Source organism: Molossus molossus, unplaced genomic scaffold (assembly GCF_014108415.1).
Source record: "Molossus molossus isolate mMolMol1 unplaced genomic scaffold, mMolMol1.p scaffold_m16_p_13, whole genome shotgun sequence".
NCBI lineage: Eukaryota > Metazoa > Chordata > Mammalia > Chiroptera > Molossidae > Molossus > Molossus molossus.
This window is the reverse complement of record NW_023425348.1, coordinates 28,731,348-28,757,064: the sequence shown is the minus strand read 5'-3', so window position 1 is coordinate 28,757,064 and position 25,717 is coordinate 28,731,348. Positions and strand designations below refer to the sequence as shown.

At 40.7% G+C, this 25,717-nt stretch overlaps 1 protein-coding gene across 3 annotated transcripts in view; it reads left to right on the top strand.

Moving 5' to 3' along the window:
• Positions 1–25,717, top strand: part of FAT3 (FAT atypical cadherin 3) — a 502,003-nt gene that overhangs the window by 142,258 nt on the left and 334,028 nt on the right. For all 3 annotated transcript variants that reach the window (XM_036258794.1, XM_036258793.1, XM_036258791.1), the window contains exon 2: positions 21,370–21,684. In XM_036258794.1, the coding sequence (XP_036114687.1) occupies positions 21,370–21,684 (315 nt within the window). The remainder of the gene's footprint in view (positions 1–21,369; positions 21,685–25,717) is intronic.

Sequence of the window (25,717 nt, the reverse complement as noted above, 5' to 3'; positions counted from 1 at the left end):
CTAAGAGAGCACCAGAGTAGCACTCCAAGGTAGGGGAACACTAAAAATTCAGCATAGCCCTCGTGGTGGTAATCATGGACATGATTCACATGCACTCATACTGTACACCCTTCACAGTGACTACACCACCACTCAGCTGGCCACACGCTGGCCTTTGTGTAGCTTCCTCACTTGGGTTGAGTGTGTTTTGCACTAAACCTGACTCTGGTCATAGAGTTCACTGAGTTTGTCTAGAGTTCTCTGGAATTCTTTAGCCTGGTTTCACTTTCTCTGGTACTGTGTCCATAAGTCCCTGAGCTTCCCTTCTGTTGTGAATTCAGTGTGTATCTACTGGCACACACCATGCATTTTGACACAGTGGGGTTCTCAGTGTCTTCTCCCTTCAGCCTTTCCACTGGCATTTAAGGAGAGTGGCCATTTTTGTTAGATAAATGAATCTGTATCAAGAAGATTATTTTATAGAGAAGATTCAAATCAAAGTCAATGTCTGTGCATTTTAAATGTCACCAGCTGGTGCCTAATGCAGAGCTTTTGGTCAGAAAGATATTATGTTAGTATGGACCATTTTATACAAATAAATCCTCGCGTCAATGGCAGCTCTCACACGTACATTTCTCTCTGAACTCCCCTATGACGTAGGTGTCATTCCCTCTCGATTTTCTGAAGGAGGAAACCGAGGCTACTGAGAAATGTAATCCTTGGCTGGGGGTCACATGGCTAGTTAATGACAGAGTCAGACCTTGACCCAAGTCTGTCTCCGGATTTTATAATATGACATCATCTGGTAATTATTGAGGTGACACAGCTTAAGACAGTCCTAAACCATCAATCAATAGGACAAGGATGCTATATAAAGGAATCCAGTCTGTGGTCACTTTGGTGAGGTCTTTCTTAAAAGCAAAATGTGGATTGAATGGCTTTTCCCAGTTCCTCTCTCCCTACTGGTCTGCAATTCAATGATGCATTGCATGACCCGTAATCTTTAGTACAGATAGTGTATTTATAAAGGAGATTGTTCTACAGATAAAACACACAATACTTTTCATTTCACTTCCCAGCTGTTTGTGGAGAGTCTCGTTGTGCTGGGGGCAGTCTGGGAAGCTCTGGGGGGACTGCCATGCCTCAGGGAAAGACAGACCTGCTCTGGCCCTCAGAGAACTTACCCTCTAGATCACTACTTACTGTACCAAAGGTCTTGCTCTCAAAAAATAACTCAACTTCCCGTGTGTGTGGAGCAGCCACCTGTGCTATTCCTTTTATATTTATATTGTATGTTTTCTGTTGTGTGGCATTCATTTGGCAAACATTTCTTGAGGACCCATGACTTCTTGATACAGAGGTGGTTACTAGATGGACCACATCTGTTCTGTGACCTTGAATAGGTATGTTAGAAAGGAAAATGATTATAGCATGGGGAGCGCTTTATTTGTGGTACACAAAATTTATTTTGGAAATCTAGTGGATGGAGACACTGAGTCTGCTGGAGAGGAATTGGGAAAGTCTATGTGGTATCGTGTGAGCTGACCCAATTATTTAACTTCATTTTCTGAGTGGTAGCTCGAGATCATATATTTTATTACATGATATAAAGTGCAACTGTCATTTATTATTCAAATGTTAATTATAAGTGATAACTGAAATCTTGCTCAATTGTACCCAGCAGAATATACTTTTATTATTCATGGATTTAGCAGCAGTGGTGTTGATTATTCAAAAAAGACATGGAGGGTGCCTGACATGAGCAATTCCTAGTTTTACTGAGAATCCTGGCCCGGACTGTTGCATGGAAGCAGAGGATTTGCAGAGTGAATGAGCCCAGCTGGCTTCCCGGCAGTCAGGTCTGAATTTGGCTTTGTCATTCTCCATGTCATCTTGAGGCATCTTGTATATGAACAAGGTATTGATAGCTTTGTTGGAAATGACCATTGTTTGAAATAGTAAACCTTGGAAAACCTAGAAGGTCAGTCAGTTAACTTGTGTTGGAAGAGGATGCACAAGTAATGTGACATTTCTCAGAAAAATTATAGCATTAAAATAGAAGAACCTATAATAGCATCTGAGACTTACAGTATTGATGCAGAATATCCAGCCCCTTTACAACTTTCAGGAGTCTGATAGATGTAGAAATGTATGATGTTCAGAATGGAACTGTACTGAGACCTCAGCGATATGCTAGCAATTGTAAGAGTAAATAAATGCTATAAAATTCAAAATGCTTTTATGTTTCCTTGGGATTTCACATTCCACACTATATCCACAGCCTGAGAAAATGCCTATAAATATAGTAAATGCTTAATATTTGTTGATTGGGCCCGGCCAGTGTGGCTCAGTGGTTGAGCATAGACCCATGCACAAGAGGTCACTGGTTCATTTCCAGGACACAGGCCCCAGTTGTGGGCAAATCCCCGGGGGGGGGGGGGTGCAGGAAGCAGCCAGTTGGTGTTTTCTCTCATTGATGTTTCTATCTCTCTCTTCCTCCCTCTCCCTCTCTCTCTAAAAATTCAATAAAGAAAAAAAAAAATTTAGTACTTCTTGATTGGATTTTAGAAGGCACATTAACATTTAAGTGCTAAGGCTCATCATTTATACATATATTTATTTTTTCCCTTTAAGGATCAATTCCAAAAGATTTGTCTTAGGTCATATAGTATTTGTGTAGATTAAGTTATTACATAATTTAGTTTAATTTTAGATATTTTATTATCTATAAGGTATTTTTTTTCTTCTAAGAGCAGATTTGTAAAAAAAAGAACAGATTTGTGTTCAAGCTTAAAACTACCTGTACCTATTAAGACAGCATCGATCCTTTAAAATGCTGGTGAATGTGTTTTAGCTGATTGTAAAAGAAATTTGAAGGTAGAAAAAATAAGATGAAAAGTTTCAAATAATGATATCTATTAACTCACATTCATTGCCTAATCTGCATTTTTCCTTTATGTCTCTCTCTCTCCCCCTGGAAACATTTTTCTTGCAAGTTTTTCTCTCATCAGAAGAACAAAGTTAGTAAGACGTGATTTTGTCAAGCCAAATGTGACAGAACACACATCAGCATTCAGGAATGAGGTTTTAGCAATAGGTAATAGTGCAATTGGTTTTGCCAGCAGCAGAATGTACAATCCTATTAGAGATGGGGAAAAGGAAAAGTATCACCTTAATTTACCTCCAGGCGATAGAGCAATAACTTGGGCTGCCTAGGGCTGCCTGTGTAAAGATACTTTAATCATACAGCAAAAACATTTTTAGTCTGCTGCCTAGTTTAGATGAGAGAAGACTCGCCTATGTTAATGAATGAAATTCATCCAGCATACAGTCTGGCAATGATGATATGCTATTCTTAATCTTTGTCAACATTAAATCTATTTAAGAAATTTAGCAGGCTACAATGAGATCAATCCCCCCCCTCCCCCCCGCTACATTCCATGTGTTCACTGAAGAAAAATTGGACTGTGGCCTTTGGATGAGGGCTGCATAAGAAGAATTGCTCCAAAATTAAGGGAAGTGGGAGTTTCATTGCACAACCTTCAAATGGAAGTGTTTTCTGTGGTCTTGAACCTTTGGGACTGAAGTCATTATAGTAACCATCAAACAAGAACGTCTTCAGCTAGGGGTATTTCTCATGTTTGCTTTTTTCCTGTATGGGGAATGTGATCTTTAATTAGTTCAGGTTGTAAAATATTGCAGAGAATTTCCCAGGCACACTTTGCTTTGTCGTCTAGGTCAGCAAATGCGATTCTGTCTTAATTGTGGCAGAGCTATTGCCTTAGAATGGTATTCCTAGAGTGCCTTTTACCAATTAATGGTAATATACTACTGGGAAATCATGTTGCCTTGTGGAAGCCCGAAAATAGCAATGCCCTAATAGGCTGTCTATTAATAGTAATACAAAGTCAAGGACCTAATGCTATTAAATGGTGCTATTCATGTGTAAAGGCCTTCTAGTAACTACTTAAAGGAATTTCACTAGTCGGAGGTGTGTGTGTGTGTGTGTGTGTGTGTGTGTACGTGTGTTTTCTTTCTGTCCCACTCCCTCCTCTTTGTCTTTCTGCTGGGCTCTTTTCTAGTATGAATTTCCATTTCCTGTCAACTCTGTGATTGATTGGGTTCAAGGAAGCAACATGTGCCAGTCGTTGCCTTTGAACCTGCACTTCAGATGTGTGGCGTTTTATTTCCTCTCCTGCCTTTTGGCTTATCATCAATTCTAGCAGTGAATTTTGACATGTGCAAATTAATAATCACTCAGTCAAAATGACTGTGGTGACCTTTATGCCCACAACGATGTACTCAAAGAAGGATGCAGTGCTCATGAGCTCAAAGAGTTTAGGATTTAATGAGAGAAGCAAACACGTATGCGTGTGTGTGTGCGTGCGTGTGTGTGTGTGTGTGTGTTTCCATCTGTCTCTAATAGTCTGTCAACTTATTATAGTTTGGTGTAACCCCATGCTTCTTTACATCTGCATGTGATATACTCCCGAGAATAATAGTTAATTTTATGAAAGACAGAATTAAGAATTGAAGTGACCTTTCTAGGCTGGAAAGCTGGGCCAAAAGCAAGGTAAGGAAGTATTACAGGGATAAAAATAAAACTTAAATTGAGGTCCAAAAATGAGCTTATAGAAATGCAGGGTGGAAAGATCGCCCAGCGGTTCATTTGAAAAATACCTGATGTGACCAAACACTGGAGATGAAGCAGAGTATGGAGTAGTTTGTTTCCAAGAAGCACAATACACTCTCCAATGGTAGAGATTGCTATGGATTTTAAAGGAGCCATTTCTCTAGTACTCTGTCAGGGCAGGCCACATGCATGAGGAATATCACATTAGGAGATGCTTTCAGACTGAATAGGGGAAGAGTAGCAGCATGGAAGAAATGGGTAAGAACCACCTCATAGAGTGAAATTCAAATATAACTAAGAATGTTGACTGCAGAGAAAAAAAGACAGAGAAGAGACAGATTCATTTGTTGTTTTAAGATCACATGGTGTAGCCATGGCTGATTTGGCTCAGCAGTTAGAGCCTTAGCCTGCAGACTGAAGAGTTGCAGGTTTGATCCCCATCAAGGACATGTACCTTGGTTGCGGTTCAATCACCGGCCCTGGTTGGGGTCATGTGAAGGCAACCAATACATGTGTCTCTCTCACATTAATGTTTTTCTCTCCCTCCTTTCCACTCTATCTGAAAATCACTGGAAATATATCCTGGGATGAGGTTTAAAAAAAAAGAAAGAAAGCGAAAATAAAATCACATGGTGTAGAAGAGGCTGAATACATATTCTGTGCTGATTCAGGGGGTGGAAAGTGTAGGCAGGCATTGTGTGGGCTAGATATGAGTAAGAACTTTCTAACCATCACAACTACCTGTGCAGGAGCAGAAAGGCTTGGGAAGTAGGGAGCTCATGAACACTAGGCCTGCACACCCAGACCAAAATGATGCCAAACGTCTGCTATAGGTGGATGTTACTTTTGATGATCATGGTGCACTTGGTGGTGTTCTCAAGGCATGCCGAGTGGACATGCAAAGCCTGATTCTGTCACTTACTAATGATGTGATCTTGAAAAAATTATTTAAACTTTTAAGCCTGCTTCTTGCTCTCTAAAAAAATTGAATACAATACATGTAAGTACAGTATAGTAAGCACTCAATAGAAGGTAGTTAATTATTGTTCTAATCTTTTACACCTACTCTTCCTTCATTGCTTTAGTCTGAGAAGTGAGTTGGTGAAACGCTGATGTAAAGCTCAGTGAACTTAGGTACTTGGTATCATTAGCCAGGGTTCAGTTTTTCAGCTGACTGTCAAGCTTTTTGAACCAAAAAGTTGGGCAACCAAAAAAGAGACCCAACCTACTTTGCTTAGTTATGTCCATAGAAATTGGAAAATAATATTTGATTCTTGCATTTGAGGAAAATACCTCATTATAATATGTATTTTGCCTTATAAAACAATAGTAATAATTTAAACGTAATCATAGTAACAGCAATAATTGCTACAATTTAAAGGGTACTTGTAATGTGCAGGTACTATGTTAGGCATTTTATTTATTTATTTATTTTTTTATCCTCACCCGAGGACATTTTTGCAATTTTTTTTGTACAGATAGAGTGGGAGGGAGAGAGAGAGAGAGAGAAACATCGACGTGAAAGGGACACATCGAGTGGCTGCCACCCACACGACCGACCAGGGCCGGGGACAAACTGCAACCGAAGTACGTGCCCTTAGCGGGAACCGAACCCGGGTCTCTCCAGACCGCAGGCCAACACTCTAACCGCTGAGCCAAACCGGCCAGGGCTATGTTAGGCATTTTAAATAGTAGGCAACCACTATCTTCTACCCTTATCATCATTATAGGAGAATTAAACACAATATGTTCTTTAAACCTCAAGTAACTTTATGAGGTACCATCCTTATTTTATAGATGAGGAAACAGGGGCTTAGAAAAGTTGTTATTTGCAAAAGACACATCACTAATAAATGAGTTAAAATTAGGATTTTTCATCTAAATTTTCACTGTATGTTCTTACTTCAGAATCAGAGTTCTTTACAGTTAATCAGCTGTTTTCCACTTTTTTTGATCATGACCCTCAGTAAGAAATACATTTAAGTATTATTTATGATAGACAAGATATGGAAGCCACCTAAGTGTTCATCGATAGAGGAATGGACAAAGAAGCAGTGGTATGCATATATATAATAGAACATTACTTAGCCATAAAAATAATGAAATCTTACTATTTGTGACAGCATGAATAGACCTAAAGGGTATTACACTAAGTGGAATAAGTCAGACAGAGAAAGACAAACACCATATGATTTTACTTGTACAGTATGTTGAATCTAAGAAACAAAATATATGAACAAATAACACAAACAAACTTATAGACACAGAGAACAAATTGATGATTTTCACATGGGAGGAGGGTTGGGGAAATGGATGAAAAAGGTGAGTGGATGAAAAAGTAAAAATCTCTAGTTATAAAAGCAGTCATGGAGATGTAAAGTACAGCATAGGGAATATAGTCAGTAATATTGTAAAAACTGTGTGTGGTGTCAGATGGTACTAGACTTAATGGGATGATCACTCCATAAGGTATATACATGTATACTCACTTTGTAGTACACATGAAACTAATATCATATTGTATATCAACTGTAACTGAAGGCTAACAAAAAAAAAAAAGAAGTGATGGAACAATTTGTAGTAAATAATCTTTTGTTGTAGAGGGTAAAAAAGAAATACATTTGTCCATTGCACCTGCAGAGCCTCTCTCTCATTCCCTCTCTTTCTTTCTCTTCCTCCCTCTCTCCCCTCCCCTTTTATTCTTACACACACTCGTTTTAAAAGTACTATTTATCTTTATTACATAAAATATATTCTGATTTCTTCATTATATTGTATTTTATATTTAAAAATACACAGATCAAACGTATTAAGTGATCTTACTAAGTGATCATTCCTAATTACAATTTAAAAATAATGCAGACTTGTTCTTTCTCTTCTTGTAGAACTGAAAATTGTATACATTGGATGAATTATAGTACTCATGTATGTGAAAGGATTTGTTTCTTACTCTTTTGAGAGGGTCCTCTGAAACAGTGTCATTTCATAACGGCAGAGGTTATAGTGAAGGAGAAGCACATTATATGAATCATGTTGTCCAAATGAATTACTGCTGTCATCTGAATTAAAACAGATACATTGTTTCAAATCAGAGTCCTAAGTGACTTGAACGTTTCTATCAGAGAGTGTGAATTATTATGTGATGGAGGCTGAATAGTTGTAGTTTTTCATTTTAGAGCAGCCATAGCTGTCAGGTCTCAGATAGTACACAAAAAGCCAAGTCGTGCCATAAAAAAATGCAGCGTGGGAACCAGAAGACAGCACAGATTCTGTGAAGGAGCCAGACTTCTTGGAAGGTTGGTGCTCAGACCTGGGCATGGAGGGAGCAGGTCTAACTTATTTTGGTGATTTCTTTCCACCTCGTCTGTTTTTGGATGCTTCCCAGCAACTATGCCTGTTTGTTTAAGGGCCATTTGAAACCTCTCTATTCTCTGCTTGTGGCTCAGGTTTAATAGCAGAAACCGAAGTAAGAGATTCCAAAGGTCCATTGCTTATTAGGAGTTTAATATTGGTTCTCTGCAGGAAATCATGCAAATGGCTGATAAGCTCTACCCACTAAAAATGAAGCATTTTTATAGCTGATTTTAAAATCCTATGTTGGTTATATCTTTGAAGCATTGCATTAACTGGTTATAAATTAATATAGTGCACTTTTGCCTCCCCGTCCTTGCTATAATTTTTCTTTTTACAAGAGCATTTATCCTGGCAAACTTTACAGTCTTCCTGACAAGATTTACCGGTTGGCATGTTCCCTGGCAGAACATTTCAGCAAATGCCTTCAGTTCAGGAACGCTTCCCTTTCACCCCGTGCACATCTGTTGAGTGATCGTGTGTGCCAGGGACCGAGAGCACAGAAGATAAATAAGACATTGCCCTCCTTTTTAAGACACTCCTCAAGGTGTTCGATCTGAAGACAGTTTCTAAATAGTATGCTAAGTGCCATAATAATGGTAGGTAGAAATATCATGGTGAAATTAGTGGCCAGACCTGTTTTGGGAATTAGTGGCATTACAGAGCACGGAGTGCTCAATTTGTGTCTTCAAGGTGAGGAAAGGTGGTTATTCCAGGCAGAGGGAATAACATGAAGCAAATCTGGGGTGTCTGGAGTATGTGGGTAGATGGAACAGGGGGTGGAAGCAGAGGAGGTTGGAGGAGGAGTAGAAAAATCATTGAGATGACCACGTGTGCCTACTGGAGATTGTCCAGGTACACACACCTGCTACCTCTTTTGGACCAACTCTGGATGCTAGTGCACCCATTCGCTTATGTACAGGTCAGGTGTTTCTGAAAAATGGCTCTCGGGGGAAATTGGTTCTGTTTGGCACTCCCTTTGCAATTGTTCTTGGACCTGCTGAGACTTTTTACTGGTGACTGAACAGACGTTGCCCTTGATTTGTTTCTTCGGCTGTCTGTTTACATCTCTGGTTCCAGCTCCAAGTTCCGCAGCCATGGTGTCATGGAGGGGCCAGGGCTCAGTGCCAGTGTCTGCTGGTGCACAGCACTGCCCTCTCTGAGCTGTCTGTAGTGGGGCAGGGTTGCAGAGCTACCTCTAAGGCAGCTTTGCACGGGTTATGTGAAGACTCTGCCAACGAGTGAGAAACTCAGATTTTTCTATTCTGGGCCTCCTGCTATTTTAATTAAATGTTGCTTTTAGCAGCTCTTCCTGTCTCCACTCTCCTGGGGCTAACTAGGTATATTTCTTTTTGCTTTTCAACTTATTGCCACATGTTGGACTCTGTTAATGGATGTAACAAATTATAGTATTCCTCTGCTGGGTTCTTCCTGTACAGCCATCAAAGCTCCATTGGAAGTAGAAACACCATTCACTCATTCAACAAATATTTCTTGTTCAGATACTATGTACAGTAACTGTCAGGTGCTCTAGGGGCTGGGGGCTGTGTTGAGTAAGACAGGATCTTCTCTGCCCTGGGGGGAGTGTCACTCTCTACTAGAGGAGATGGACATTCACCTTATAATTAAAGTCAGATGCAAAGGGCCCTGGCTGGTTGGCTCAGTGGTTAGAGCATCAACCTGTGGATCAGAGTCGTGGGTTCAATTCTGGCCAAGGACACACACCTTGGTTGCAGTTCATCCCTGGTCCTGTCTGGGGTCATGTGGGAGGCAACCAGTCGATGTGTCTCTCTCACATCCATATTTCTCTTTCTCTCCCTCCCCCCCTTCCACTCTATCTAAAGATGCAAGGAAAAAATATCCTCAGGTGAGGATTCAAAAAAGAAATGACAGTAGTCACATGCAAAGGAACCCACTCCTCAGAAAGCCAGAATAATGCAGCTGTGGCTATAGAACATGCCTAATATTTTGAGCAAGAGGCTGATCAGAACTGACCCCAAGACCAAAAATTCCCCATGAAGCCTATAGTGCAGAATGATCTGAAACTCCAGTTTCATTCTCTCTTTTTTTTTAAGTTTATTTATTTAGTTTTACAGAGAGGGGAAAGGAGAGGGAGAAAGATACAGAAACATCAATGAGAGAGAACATTAATTGGCCACCTCCTGCATGCCCCCCATTGGGGATCAGGCCCACAACCTGGGCACGTGCCCCGACCGGGAATCGAACTGGTTGACGCTCAACCACTGAGCCACACCAGCCAGGACTCATTCTCTTTTAACCCTGAGTCCCTTCCTATCTGTTGCAACCTTCCATAGGTGCCTGGGATTTGACCTCTATTGGACTCTGCAGTGTAGATGAGGGAAAGGGGGGGGAAGAGGATGTGGTGACGACCAAGGGAACCAAGAGGCCCTCCTTTGTAACACTGTTTCTTTATTTCTCTTTGATCCCAAGTTGTCCCTCTTCTATCCTAAGTTTAACCCAGAGGTGCATATATTGAGCGATAGCTCCCAAATATTACTCTCGTACATTTTTATTTCAGCGAACTAGCTTGCCTTTGGAGATTGGACGGTGTCAGTACTGTACACACCGTGTCTATCCCTAGCATCAGAATCTCTCACTGGAGCTGGCAGGCAGTTTTTAATAGTCTGTTAATACAACCTCAGAACATATTTCTTATCATCTTGAATTTTCACAGCAATCCAGATATCACATGATTACTGCTTTTTTTATATATAGTTCCTAAAATAACCGTTTCCGATTCTATACCTATTACTAGCTTTATATATGTCCAGGGTCTAAATTAATGTTCTTACAAAGGGAACAAAAATCAACATGATTTTTCATCTCTGTCTTGAGGAAACTGCATGGCAGTCTGTTCACAAATCTCAATAATTTGTTCTAAAACCAACATTTACCTGTCTTGCTATGTACACAGTTTAGAACCACTAAGCACATTTCAGTAGGCATTTTGAAAGAGCTATACTCTCTGCAGCATAAAAACAGCATGGTGACAAGAAACTGGTTTAATAATAGCGTTTTCCCCTTCTTTTCCTTCTCTGCACACACCAGCAGCTACATATTTACCAAAAATGAAAGCCTTGTGCATACGCACGCTGATTTTACCGACTATCACTAGATGAAGATTCTCCTTTTGTTTTCCTGTTGCAGCCTGGTCTCACGGAGTGTGCGTGTATTTATCTGCCAGGTCAGTGCTGCTGGTTCTGCCCACAGAGCAAGTGCGCACATTTCATCTCAATTACGAATGGAAGAGGAATACAGGGCGCTGTGCCGGTGTCAGAGGTCAGAACCATTTAATGGGATGAAATGCGAATGGAAATTGGAAAACAATCCAAGGAATCTATAGAATATGAGAACCGGGAGAAACTCAATTAGAGAAAACCATACACTTTCCTCCTTCTGGGCCCTGGTTTCTTTGCGCTATTATAGTTGCTTATTTGGTTCTAAATAGGAAAGCAAAGAGTTCATTGTTTCCATTGTGAAGAAAGGTGAGGTAGTTTCAAGGATTTCATTCATAGGCTCTTGTGTGGAGTCCGTATAACCTAATCACCCTAACTTAATTACCTAAGTATGGTGTAGTCTGTGATTTCCACCACGCTGGTCAAAGGGAAAAGAAGTTTAGTGGGATTTAACCTGAAAGGATGAAAGAAAACAGGAGTTCTCAGGGAGTCTTTCCCATGGTAAGCTTTTATAAACTTGTCATAATAAAGATAGCTACAAGTCTTTAGGTCCCATCTGGAAAAACTAACAACATTAAACTCAGACCCTGATCCGCGTCCCTTCGTTTGATCTGTTTTTTTGTTTCAACCACCTAGCCTGTGTTTTTGCCAAGGGAATACGTTCAGCGATTTCGGTATCATGTGTAGTTATCTGCAAACTCAATGAGCGTCCGATCATCTGTGGAAAGTCAGAGAGCATTCGCCCGAGAGAAGTAGTCTGTGTGCTTTCGTTATTTTCTGAGGAAGTCACCGAAGGCTGTTGTGTGTGTGGAGGGGTGTGGGAGAGATTCAGATCTGGGTAGATGGGCTTTACTCATAGTTTTCCTATTCGGATATGGGGAGAAATCAAAGAAAGGAAGTAGCATTCCCTGAATTGTCCAAACCCAGAAGATTTCAGCGTGAAAGGAGCGGCGCTCGAGTGGGTCTGGCCCAGGTTGAGGGTTGGACTTCGTGCCATCCAGCGTTGCTGGCAGAGGAAACACCCGTGCTTTGTGAATGGGTGTGCGTGGGCCCCAGGCACTTCGCTTTCGAGCATCTTTCTCCACAGCTCACGTCTGCAGCGCGAAAAGGCTTTTCTAAGCCAAATGCCAAGTCCCAGTCCAAGTGGAGACTGGTGTACAGCCGGTCTGTTCAGAGATGCCAGACGATCTTTGTGCTGAGTTAGAGTGGGCAGTGAATAAGATCTAAACATTGCATTAAAGTATGACTAATATTGACCGCATATCCACGAGAACATGTTCTAACTTGAAGACCTAAAGGTTACGTTCTGACATTTTATTTTAAAAAATCCCGTGGCACTTTTCAAGGTTCAAGAGTCTGGTTTTACGGACACATTCTGACATAATGAAAGTTGTACCTCATGTAAAGTTTTTCTTTTCAACAAAATTTTCAGCACCATGTCTCTGTCAACAAGGTTTAGTCTCAGTCGTTTGTTGCTTAGTCAAATGGTTGGAGTAAAATGAGGAATGGTTTTAAAGGTTTTTATTTATATAGAGAACTATAGTTACAGACATGGGAAAATGTTCAGCATGCAATGGTAAGTGAAGGTCTACAGTTACAGAGAAATATCCTTCTTTGGGGTGAAAATAATATAGAGCAAAGCAATACATCAAGGATAGTAACAGTTATTATCTCTGGGTCAGAGATAATGAGGTTTGTTTTTTATTTACTTATTCAGGTTGCATATTTTTTTCTACAATGAAGTCTTAATTTTTTTTTAAGCACAAAGACTAACCTAGTAATCAGATTGGTTGCTCCAAAACTTCCTGCCTTCCTCTCTCCCCCTCGTTCCCCTCTTCCTCTTCACTCCCATCTTTCATCTATGACTGAACATAGGAATATAAAAAAGCTTCCCTACCCCTTTGTCAATCATCGCTATGAGATTCTGTGTCTAGATATCTAACCCAAATCCTGTGTGCTGAACTTTGTGCTCATTTCTCCTTCTAAAGAAATGCCATCTAGCGAATTAGTGCCCTTCATGGAATAACCTTTATGTTTTAGACACTTAACAAAACCACTTCTGGACTTTATTTCCTATATTGTCTGAAAGCATTTTTTCCATTACTTTAGATTTCAACCTCCCTTCCCATTTGGCTGTGTGGATTCATGCCATAGTATTGGATATGGTGCATATGCAGATTAGTACAGACCACAGAAAATATTTGAGTCTGGGTACAGGAGAGAAAAAACACAGCGGAATGCTAGCTGGGTGTGCTACTCCCAGCCTGGTACTCTCTGTCTGCTTCGTGTGTTCAGGCTGTCAGTCCTGTAGAGAGAAAGCAGGTATACATGTTGAGTCCACTAAAAACCAGTACCAAAAAGTTTGTCTTAAAAGCAAAAAAAATCAAGTGTATATTTACTGAGCCTACAGATCCTCACTGTCACGGAGGCTCTTGAGCATGCGGCCCAGTGTGGAATTCCTAGGTCCTGAACAGACAAGGAGAGCTGTCCGTTTTCATTAAGTCCCAATAAAAGCTTGAACTCAGCCTGCAGCCCTTTGTCTCAATCTCATGCGCAGCTCTGCAGCGTTGCGCTTTGTGAAGTAACACAGAGTGAAGGTGGCGTGCATTCCCCACAACTGTGTTGTGGGTTTTTCTTCTCCTTCTGCACAGATGAAAGATATCTGATCAATAGGAGCAGGCATGAGGAGGAGGGAACAGAGGAGAACTAAATGTCACAGGGTGGAGGTGACTTAGTGAATGAGCATCCTGCTGGTGCTTTATCTGGGGGCCTGAAGGCATTGATCCCACTACCTGTGTTGTGTGCCTCTGAGCAGTGCAGCTTTAAGTACCTGAGAAAATCAACCAGTGTCTCCCTTAGGCTGCAACTTGGGCTTAACCCTTGAGGATATTTCCATGATGCCATCTGCATGCTAGGTGGCAAAGGGACAGCACAAACCTGGACATGATTTTTAAGAAAACTATCTTGTCGAATAGGATAATTCACAGATAGAGAGATACATTTCAGAGCCAGTTAATTATCAATTCTATATATGCATTAGAGAAGTCTAAAATAGATGACAAGCTCAGTCCATCATTTTATATTGCCTAATGATCACAGGATAGCAAGATATTTAGTTGAGCCCTGCCAGTTTGGCTCAGTAGTTAGAGCACTGGCCCACTGACCGGACTACAGAGTGGAGAGATGGATTCCTGGTCAAGTTAGATCCTGGGCCCTGGTTGGGGTCCTGCAGGGGGCGACCAATCGATCTGTCTCTCTCACATTGATTTTTCTCTCTCTCTCCCCTTCTCCCTCTTTCCCTTCCTACTCAACCTAAAAATCAAAGGAAACATATCCGCAGGTGAGGGTTAAAGTGTACACACACACACACACACACACACACACACACACACATACATATTCAGTTGACTCAGTGTTTTGATTTTTTTTTTTTTTTTTTTTTGCTAATGCAGCTATTGGTCAGGGTGCTAGTCTATAAAGACTCAGATAGCCCAACTTGCCTGAATGTGTCAGCTCTTCATTTATGTATTCAACATTTATAGTGGTCCAAGTTTCTAGCCACCATCCTAGGATAGAGAAAAAAGACAGCACCCATCGTCCGTCCCTTCCCACAGGAGGTTCTGCGTGGAATGCTGGTGGGACAGAAGTACAGGGCTGGGATAAAGGCAGGAGGGGTTGGTTCCTAGCCCCCCCTGGCTGGTGACAGACCTCTCTGAATCTGAGACCTTGAACCTCCAGGACCATGGCAGGCAGTTTGGGGAAGCAGGGACTGAAGCAGCAGCATGTACAGACTTCTTTGCACAAAAGCAAAGCAGTGATGGATATTGAAGGAAAGCTCGGTCCATTGATTCACCTGGTCTAAACCAATCCAACATCTGAGAAGATATAAAAGTGGATTCAGAATAATACATTGCAGCAACTTTTAGAAATGGAGGAAGGTAATAAAAGGATTGAATTTCCTATTACCAAAGAGTTGATACCAACCCACTGTGAGGAGCTCATGGGCATGGAATTGCCTCCTTTTTCATGATAATGGACGCATTTGGATAGATCAGCAGGCAACTCCTGTAATGAAAAGAGTCTCTGACTCCTGTTCAGGGCTCCAGATTCCAGGCTTGACTTTGTCACTTGATGAGCTGGGCGATTTGCTTAAAATTGCCAGTTTAACAAGTACATGAAAGTATATATTTAAATTTATATCAACTATGTGACATATAAAGTATTTAAAGTATATGCATATATAATATGTATACACTAAAATGTATTTGAATAATTTTAAGTACCTAAGTTAAGGTCCTAGCCACCCACAATTTCTCTACACGTTTTGGCCCATCCCTTTCCACTCATTTCAGTTATGTCGTGTAGTTCAGACTGGCAGCAGTTACAGATGTGACCCTAGGACTACAAGGAGGGACCCTGGTTGGGCTTATGAGGATGAAAAAATTCCTCATCTTTTCAAATTTTTTTCCCTTTATTGATTTTAGATAGAAAGGAAGGGAGAGGGAGAGAAAGATAGAAACATTGATGAGAGAGAACATTGATTGGCTGCCTCCTGCATGCCCCCCACTGGGGATCAGGCCCACAACCTGGGCATGTGCACTGACCAGGAATCGAACTGGCGACCTCCTGGTGCATGGGTCGATGCTCAACCACTGAGCCACACCGGCCATTCTCCCCATTCTTTCTTCATTATGATCGTCTGGTCACAACAGTGATCTCTGTTAAGGCATCAAGAACCTAATACAAGTATAGGGGTTAATAGCAAAGAAAGAAAAATAGTATTTGTGTGACCCTACTGTAGGCAAGCAGGGGTGGCTAAAAGTGGTTACAGAGCCCATGAAGGAATTCAACGTGCTCTTAGCAATTTAAAAATGAACTTAGAGGTTAACACTGAGGGATGCTGGGTACAGGGTACGTGGACACTCTCTGTACATTTCTTTGCATCTTCCAGTGAGTTTACAATTATTTCAAAATAAAAAGTTAACAAATATTTTAAATGCACTGAGAATTAGGAGTTAATCTTTGGACTGACTACAAATAAGAATTAGCGCCCTGGCCAGTTTGGCTCAGCAGTAAGAGTGTTGGCCTGCAGTCCAGAGAGACCCGGGTTCGGTTCCCGCTAAGGGCACATACCTCGGTTGCAGTTTGTCCCCGTCCCTGGTTGGGTCATTTGGATGGCAACCACTCGATGTATCTCTTTCACGTCAATGCTTGTCTCTCTCTCTCCCTCCTACTCTATCTGAATAAAATATGGAAAAATGTCCTCGGGTGAGGATTAAAAAAAAAAAAAGGAAAGAAGTAAGAATTAGCTATATATGCACAAGTAAATAGACTATATTAAGAGCATCTACAAAGAAAATGCCAAATGGTGTTTTTAAAACTGTGGTTTTGTCTTTTTTGTTAATTGCCTCAGAATCCATAATACTTATCTCTGCAGGGTGGTTTTCATTATGTTATAAGCACATAACCCTCAAAGAATTTCCTGAACTATTGGTTGACATGTTGTTTTAGTGTTCTTGTGGGTGTTTGGGTGTCGTTCTTTTGGGGGAAGATGTCCTTGAGACCTGGGCTATGACATATGGGTATATGGCTGGAACACAGATAAAGTGAGTAACCCAGCCTACAATAGTCATCTCACTGTGAACAGCTCCATACATTTTCCCCTTCATCTCAAATATTTAAAGCCTATTTGATGAGAACAATGTACATTTTTTTATGTAATACTTGTTTTTGAATAAAGAAGAACAATTATAGCTAACATGTGCTTCATTCTGGGATCAAATAATTCCAGCTGGAGCTGTACAATTCTTATAAATGCATACGTACATACATACATTGTGTATCTGCTTATACAATTAAATATTAAGATGTTCAAAGAATTCTGGTCTGCTGTTGCCTTTTTTATATAGAAAATAAAGATGAAACAAGAAAAGAAAAATGTTATAAACATAAACATGTCAAAAATAGAGTATAACAATCTCACATATATTTCTAAAGAATTTTTAAATGACATTTTCATAAATATCAACATAAAATTTGAGTATGTCTGTTGAATCCACTTTGAGCATTTCCATGATGGATGAAAATGGATAGTAATTCACTGGAGAAAAAAGGTAGTCTTTCAACAAGTGGGGCTGGAACAATGATCATCTACATATAAAAAATAATAACTTAGACCCATACCTTGAACGATATATAAAGAAGTCAAAATTGATCATAGATATAAATACAAAACCTAAGATTATTAAATTCTAGAAGAAAATGTAGGGGAAAATTTTGTGACCTTGGATTATGCAAAGATTTTTAGATGTACACCAAAAGCATGATTTACAAAAGAAAAATGGATCAACTTGGATACCATCAAAATTAAAAGTTTCTGTTCTTCAAAAGATATTATTAAGAAAAGGGAAGAAACCACATACTGGAGGGAAATACTTGCAAATCACTTATCTGATAAAGGAGTTCTAGCTACGTATATAACGAACTCCCAAAACTTAAGAAAACAAATGGATAAACAATTTGAACATTTAATCAAATAAGATATGCAGATGGTAATAAGCACTTTTAAAGAGGCTCAACATTATCAAGAAGATGCAAATTAAAATTTCAAGATGCCACTACATGCCCATTAAAATGTCTAAAATTAAGGCAACTGACCATGCCAGGTGTACCACACTGGAATGCTCCACAGTGTCCGCTGGTGGGAATGGAGCATGGTGCAGGGACACCTGTCGTATGCTATAGCCATTCTACCTCTAGGTGGTTCCTTGCGAGTCATGAGAGTACTTCCAGGCAAAACTTGTATGTGAATGTCCTTAGCAGCTTTACATGTAACATTAAAAACTGAAAGCAAACTAAATGTTCCTCAACTAGTCAATATATTTTCTAAAAATTGTGGTATACCCATACAACAGAATACTACTTAAAAATAAAAGTGATGATGTATTGTTATACAGGGTGATGCAAAAGTTGGTTTACAGTTGTATGTGAAATACAGTTTATTCTTGTATTATCTTTTCTACAAACAACTGTAAACCTATTTTTGCCCTACTCTGTATATACAACAAGGGTGAAACTCAAAATAATTATTCTGATTTAAAGAAGCCAAACAGCTTGGCCGGTGTGGCTCAGTGGTTGAGCATTGACCCATGTACCAAGAGGTCACCGGTTCAATTTCTGGTCAGGGCACATGCCCAGGTTGTGGGGTCCAATCCCTAGTGGGGGGTATGTAGGAGTCAGCCAATCGATGTTCTATCTCATTGATGTTTCTCTCTCTCTTTCCTTCTCCCTTCCTCTCTCTCTAAAATCAATAAATGAAAAAATATTTTAAAAAATAAAGAAGCCAAACAAAAAGAAGTCATTGGTATGATTCCATTTTTATAAACTTGGAGAAAATGACAATCTGTAGTGACAGGAAGGTAATCTGATGCCTAGCAGGAGGGAGTACTGGGAAATTTATAAATTGGATTAAAATGAGAAGGATACTTTTAGGGATAAAGGTTATGTTTGTTATCATTATTGTGTTAATGGTTTCAGGGTATCAGAACTGACCAAATTGTTTAAACATGTATAGTTTTATTGTATATCAATTATATCTCAATTTTTAAAAACTAATAAAGAATGCATGGTGGTTATCACAAAGCTGAAGGCTCATGACAAGATTTTGGCAACCCTTGGGCAACCTCAAAAGTGCGTTTTTGCTGGATGGTAAATCATGGGGATTTACATTTTTAGTTATGACCACAGATTGCAGTTAGCTGAGAGAGCATGGAAGAAAGTGAGGAAATGCTATCCCAGAGAGAGAGAGAGAGAGAGAGAGAGAGATCCCGTATTTGCCCTGACCGGACATTGGTTGTAGTAATATTGTTAATATGGAGCCTTAGATGAAACTTATGATGACATTTCAGTCACTCTTTTAAATTTCGCCCTGGCCGGTTTAGCTCAGCAGTTAGAGCGTCAGCCTGCAGTCCAGAGAGACCTGGGTTCGGTTCCCACTAAGGGCATGTACCTCGGTTGCAGTTTGTCCCCGGCCCTGGTTGGGTCATGCGGGTGGCAGCCACTTGATGTGTCCCTTTCACGTTGAAGTTTCTCTCTCTCTCTTTCTTCCTCTCTCTCCCTCCCACTCTATCTGAACAAAAAATGAAAAAATGTCCTCGGGTGAGGATTTAAAAAAATAAATTTGTCCTCATTTTGTTGTTTTTTCATTTTTTTGAGCCTTCCCCAGACCTTAATGTCATATTGACATTCTACCCAGTCTCAACCCAGTGTATAAGGCTGCTTTTTTTTAATTCAGTCAGTGGACACATAGCCTCATGTTGGCAATCATTATTTTTTAATAATTTTTTAATTGATGAGTGAGAGGGAGAGAAACATCAGTGTAAGAGAGAAACATCAATTGGTCACCTCCTGTACACACCCTGCCCAGGGATGAACCTGACATCTGGATATGTGCCCTGACCAGGAATCAAACCCTCCACCTTTTGGTGCATAGGGTGACACTCCAGCCAACTGAGCCACAGCGGCGAGGGCAATCATTAGTATTATTTTTTTAACTTCCTGGTTTTCTTTAACTTCCTGGTGATCTAGTGACTAGTATCTACTCTTCTAATGCCATAGTAGCATTTCTGACATTCAGGTATCATATGTAAATCTACAAGAACCACTGTGTTTTACACATTTCCATTGAGAATATTGATGGTTATCTTTTGTCAGATGGTGCGGCACTGTGCAGGGTTCTTTGGTGGATAGCTTTGGAGCTGAAGAGGCGCATCAGTTGGTTCTCTCCTCTGAAGAGCTTAGCTGTGCTGAGATTTGGGCAACTGAGTATCCGAGCCTAATTGTTTCTGGACAGATGCCCTCCCCGTCTCAGTTGCTGTACTTGGCAACCTGCACACGCAGGATCGGTAGGCCAGATTATGTACCTACTATAGTCCAAAGTTCGACAGGAATACAAAAGATAGACGATTCTGGTCAGGATTGAAGGACTGTGTCTTGTCTAGGGTATAACGTGAATTCCATGCCTTCCATGAGTATCCTGACGATGAGTTTTTATAAGCAGAGCCCTGGAGTTTCCCCATCACGGTAGAGATGCTTGTGTTCCTATCCCTGCACTCACTTTCTGCAGCCTGGTGACTGGGCAAGGGCTGTAAATACCGCAGAGCACTGACTTCCCTGGCTTTTCCGGCAGACCCCTGATTTCCTGTTGGCACTTGTTTCATCCATGAAATGAGAAAAAGTGGGAGGGAGAAGATTGGGCATTTTCCTGCTACTAGTTGTGAATAATTGTCCATAAGTATCTCTCAATGTGGCTCAGAGTTTATTTATGGCTCTCTGTAGTGTCCTTCAGGGGGCTAGAGCTCATTCAGACAGTGTGTTGATATGGCTGCTTCTCTGATTGTTTGGGATATTTGTAGCATTCGAGTTTCAGGCAAATGGCATGAAAACGGCTTACATCTTTGCATGTAAAATATTTTTATAAAAATTTGTTTTTATTGATTTTAGAGAGAGAGTAATGGAGAGAGAGAGAAACATCGATGAGAAACATTGATTGGCTGCCTCCTGCACACCCCTCACCACCCCACCCCACTGGGGATGGAGCCTGCAACCCCAACCCGGGCATGTGCCCTGACCAGGAATCTAACCTGTGCATGAACAACACTCAACCAACTGAGCCACATCAGCCAGGGCTGCATGCAAAGTATTTTTTTTATCCTAACACGCAAAAGAACATTTCAAAGGTTTTTCTCATTTTTGTGAATGAGCACATTAAATAATTTACCCTGAGAGAGCTTTTTGTTGCATAGGAAATCAATGCAATATCAGGTCAAATGGAGATATTGACCTGATATTGCTCTAATTTCCCATGCAACATGGGAAGTGTTTTGACCTCTGCCCCACTCTCTTCCCATTGCTTCCAATTACCTCTTCTGTGTTGTGCTGCATGTATTGAGATTGTGCCTATCCCTAAAATGCAAATAAAGTATTTGTGAATGCAAATATAATTCTCAAATGGTAGAAGTACTAATTAATATGGTTTTGCAGAAAATAGTTTTCTTATATAAGGGGAAACATCTTAATGGAATCTCATATTATGGATTTTTTTTTTAATATGCCAAGATTTAATATGCACAGCCCTCCTGTATCTGGGCTGATTTACTTAATGTCTTTCGGTTTCATGGTAGCAATCATGCTTTCTCTGTTTTCTCCTAGGAGTCATCTCTACTGCAGACATTCTTGATCGAGAGACAACAGGGTCCTACTGGCTGACAGTGTATGCCACAGATCGGGGCGTAGTTCCACTCTATTCCACTATTGAAGTCTACATTGAAATTGAGGATGTGAATGACAATGCCCCACTGACCTCAGAACCTATCTATTATCCTGTTGTCATGGAAAACTCTCCAAAGGATGTATCTGTCATCCAGATTCAGGCTGAGGATCCCGACTCTAGTTCCAATGAAAAGCTGACGTACAGGATTACAAGTGGGAATCCTCAGAATTTTTTTGCCATCAATATCAAAACAGGTAGGGGAACTGCTCATGGGGCTTTTTAAATTGGTAGTCCAGCTTTTAAATTCATCAGCCTGACACTCGCTTATATTATTTTATGTATGCCCTTATTTATGTTACTGTGTTGCTGCGTGGAGAACAGCATCCTCCTCTCTGGGGGGAGTTTCTGGAAAGCCGAGTGTTCCACTATCCATGGTATGTTTACATTTCAAGGGATACCAAGGTGAAGTGATCTAATACAAATTAGAGGTTTGCATAGAAAGCCTTAGATTTGCTTTACTCAAAATAGTAAAAAGTGCTTCCCAGGATACTCAGGGGGCCACCTGTTTCTTTGGAGAGAGTAACCTGGCCGTGAGCAGCTGGTTGTGACCATCCTCACGACTTCCCCGCTTGGTCTCAGTCCAGCTTGTGTTCCTATCCCTGCACTCACTTTCTGCAGTCCAGCTTGCTGTAAATGATCTCCCTGAAGCCTTCACTTTAAGCCCTCTTTGTTTTGTGATTCCTGTACCTACCCATCAATGAAGTATCAATGTTGAGAAGACCTTCTAGTGTCTGAAGCTTGACATAAAATATACCAAATTTAAATCTTCTGGCCATTTGCCCAACAATTTATTAGAGATTGTAATGAAAACTTAATTTTTGGAATAAGGATCAGAAGGGGTCCGTGTGAAGTCTGATTGACTGCATTCTGAACACTGGAAGGTGCTTTGCAGAGTGAATCTCAGTATGTTGCTTTCTTGTGGTTTGCCTCGTCTAGATCTCAACATGGGAGTAAAACACTCAGTGAGAGTTGTGATGGATAACACTTTAACTAATTGAGATTTAGAATAATAAAAAAAAAAAAAAGATACTATTGCTCTCTCGCCCTGGGCAAGTGAGTGGGTACTGGTCAGAAGTTAGGATAGGTTGGTATTTGTTGGAGTGGACATGCTCAGCTTCCCAAACCATCTGCTGATCGCGTTGACAGTTCTTTCTCCTGCCTGTGTTTGTCAAAGTAGAAACATGCAGCTGATCCCAAGCATTTTATAAATGTGAGGTTCCCATTAACATGATTTGAAGAGAATTCCAATTTTTTTGGAAACTGTTGATTTTCTCTATGCATGAGACAGTCGTTAAGCAAAGTGTAGCATTCTAACAGTGTTGAGTGAGGATTTGAATTGCATTTCACTATAAGACAGAGTGGTCATCAGCTGTCGGTGTCTGATTGAGGCCTGCTTGAACCTGAAGGAGAGTCTCAGAGATCTGGAGCCCTGTTAAGTAGAGAAAACTACTCGTGCACGTGAAGTCTCTGCGCTGTGCTGGGAAGTCCCTCCTGACTCCCTTTCTTACTATAACAAAGAGCTCCGTCTAATATGGTGACAGATAAATGAATTGGATACTTTAGAAAGTTAAGAGAGAGAACGATGACAAATAAAGTCACAGTAAAGAGGTGGAAGACACAGACATCTTTACATTTCGCAGCCCCTGTGGAATGTGAGACACTCCAAGTCGGGTTCCATACCTTCTGCCTTGATTATCGGCCCTTAAGCATTAACAGTGAGCCCAGCACCCTCTGTGATATGTTAAAAGACACTGCAGAAGGGCACTTTCGGCTGATAAAAGGAGCATGGATGTCACGGGGAAGAATTGGGCTTGGATGTGAAGAACATAGACTGTATGTTATGTGCAGAGGACATGTAGACGCATGTAACTAAAGCTGTCTTCTACACGGCTTTAAACATTTGCTCGTGAATATTAAGAACGTATTGTAGTCTCACAATTTGGCCTATCTTGACTAATGAGAGCCTTAATCATATTTATAGTTTCTCTGTTCTTGCCATAGATTTTTAAAATCGTTTGTGCCAGAAATGACATTGTAGAGTAACATTTTAAATTGCCTACAAGAAATATGTAGTATACTTTGTAATTCCCAGACATATGGTAAGAAAACACTGGATATTGTTTATTCATTTGTTCACTTACCAAGCATATGCTGTACCTACTAGTTTACAACCAAGGCCGAATAAATAGAATTATAAACTTAAGATATGGTCCATTTTTTTCAGGGACCCAAGGGAAAATGAAATGTAAATCATTAACAATTATATATATAATACAATAGAGGAGCGCAATCATTGATTATGGTAGAGAAGTTTCATTCATTATGAGGTTGGAGAGTCTGATGGTCAAGGAGTGCTTCATGGAGGAGGTGACATTTGCGATCAGAAGTCTTCAGATCCTTGGGCTGCACTTCTTAACTAAGAAACAGAAACCATACACTACCTCAGACAACTTCACCAGCTTCGTGAGGCTGGGAGAGTTATTGAACTCTCTGAACTTCCTTGTTTGGTGAGAAGGGTTGTTGCAGGGTACATAGGAGTCCTCATGTGCAGCACTTTGCCTGGTGCCTGGCACAGTGAAGCTGTGCAGTGATGTCGGTGGCCGATCCTGATGGCTTTCACCCCTCCACCAGACTTGCCATTTAATCTCCTTGGGTCTCAGATTCTTATTTGGAGAATGAGAGTGACCTTCCTTACTTCACAGGGGATGCTCCTGAAAGACTGAATGCCATGCTGTGTTTAAGATCTTATTGGTAAGCCCGGCCAGTGTGGCTCACTAGTTGAGCATCGACCCATGCACCAGGAGGTCACCAGTTCGATTCGTGGGGCCCGATCCCCAGTGTGGAGGATGCAGGAGTCGGCCAGTCAATGTTCTCTCTCATCAGTGTTTCATCTCTCTCTCCATCTCCCTTCCTCTCTCTCTAGAATCAATAAAGGAAAAAAAATTTTTTTTTAAAGATCTTGTCGGTAAACTACAAACTCTATAGGAATCGTGATTTTACTGTGATTGTTTTTATTGTGATTCTCAGAACCAAAAACCGGGTTTTAAGCTCCTTGTTCTAAGTATCACAGTGCCTATGATGCAACTTTCAGCTTGCTTGACCAACTTTCCGAAGATTTGCTTTCATTTTTGGCATTTCTTCCTGTCTCCCTCAAGTCTTTTGCCTGAAATAGTTATGTTAATGTAACATTTTTTAGTAATGAAGCTGGAGATGTACCTACCCAGTATATTTAGGAAAGATTTGTGCTTTAGATTTTTTAAACTAAAAATTGAATGTAGACTCTTTTAAACTGACCTACCATTCCTTCCTCTGTGTTAGAACAGAAATTTATAGAGTTTTATTTGGTTTTGGCAATGTGTGCTACGTAAGAAATAAAGATTCAAATGATTAATGCAAAGTCAAATAACATCAATACTTATGATCCACAGCTTGCGGCAGATAACAGATGTCCCGGACCCAGGAAGGGAGAGAGATTTCTGTATTGAACACTCTGTTCTCTATCCACAGAACTGTTTGGTTTTTAGTTTCTTCCAGCTTTAAAATCACATGGAATCAGTAGTCTATGGGCCTTCTTCAGTAATTCCTGTGGCTTAAGAAGAAAAACGAAAGCTGTGAGGGTGTGAGGTCCTTTCTGGCCTGTACAGAAAATGTTTGATTAATTCCAGGCTGAGCAGTTGAATTCAATCAAGTGCAGCCTCCTCCCATGTACATGCCTTAGCTGGTCAGTAACTAGAGCCCTGCCCATGTGTTCTGATCAGAAGACACCCGGCAGACTGGTGCTCACTGGCCCCTTTGGGTGAGCAGGGACTCAAAGGCTTCCTTTCAGCACTTGTAACGGAATCCAAGCTGGCCACTGATTGGTCATCCAGGCTGAACTGGGGAACAGGTGTAGGAAGTTCCTCTAGGGTTTCAGTATGTTTATTTTAGTCATGTCTACAGCATGGAATCCACTTAGCACACTGCCAGCATTTAGTAAAACACTCAATGAATGTTCGTTGTTGTTCCTCTTAGCCATCTTGTTCCCCACTGGGATCAAGTTTGTGTAAGTTACAAGCATACAACTCCGCTGTCTTTTGAGGAAGGCACACTTGAAAGACAGCAGTGTCTCTTTTGCTAGTTAGTATGGAGTGGTGGAACCTTCCATTCAGTTTTATAAAGTATATTGTGCTGTACTTTGTACTGCTGCTGTTCTAGACCGCAGGTGTTGGCAGGATGGGTGATATAACA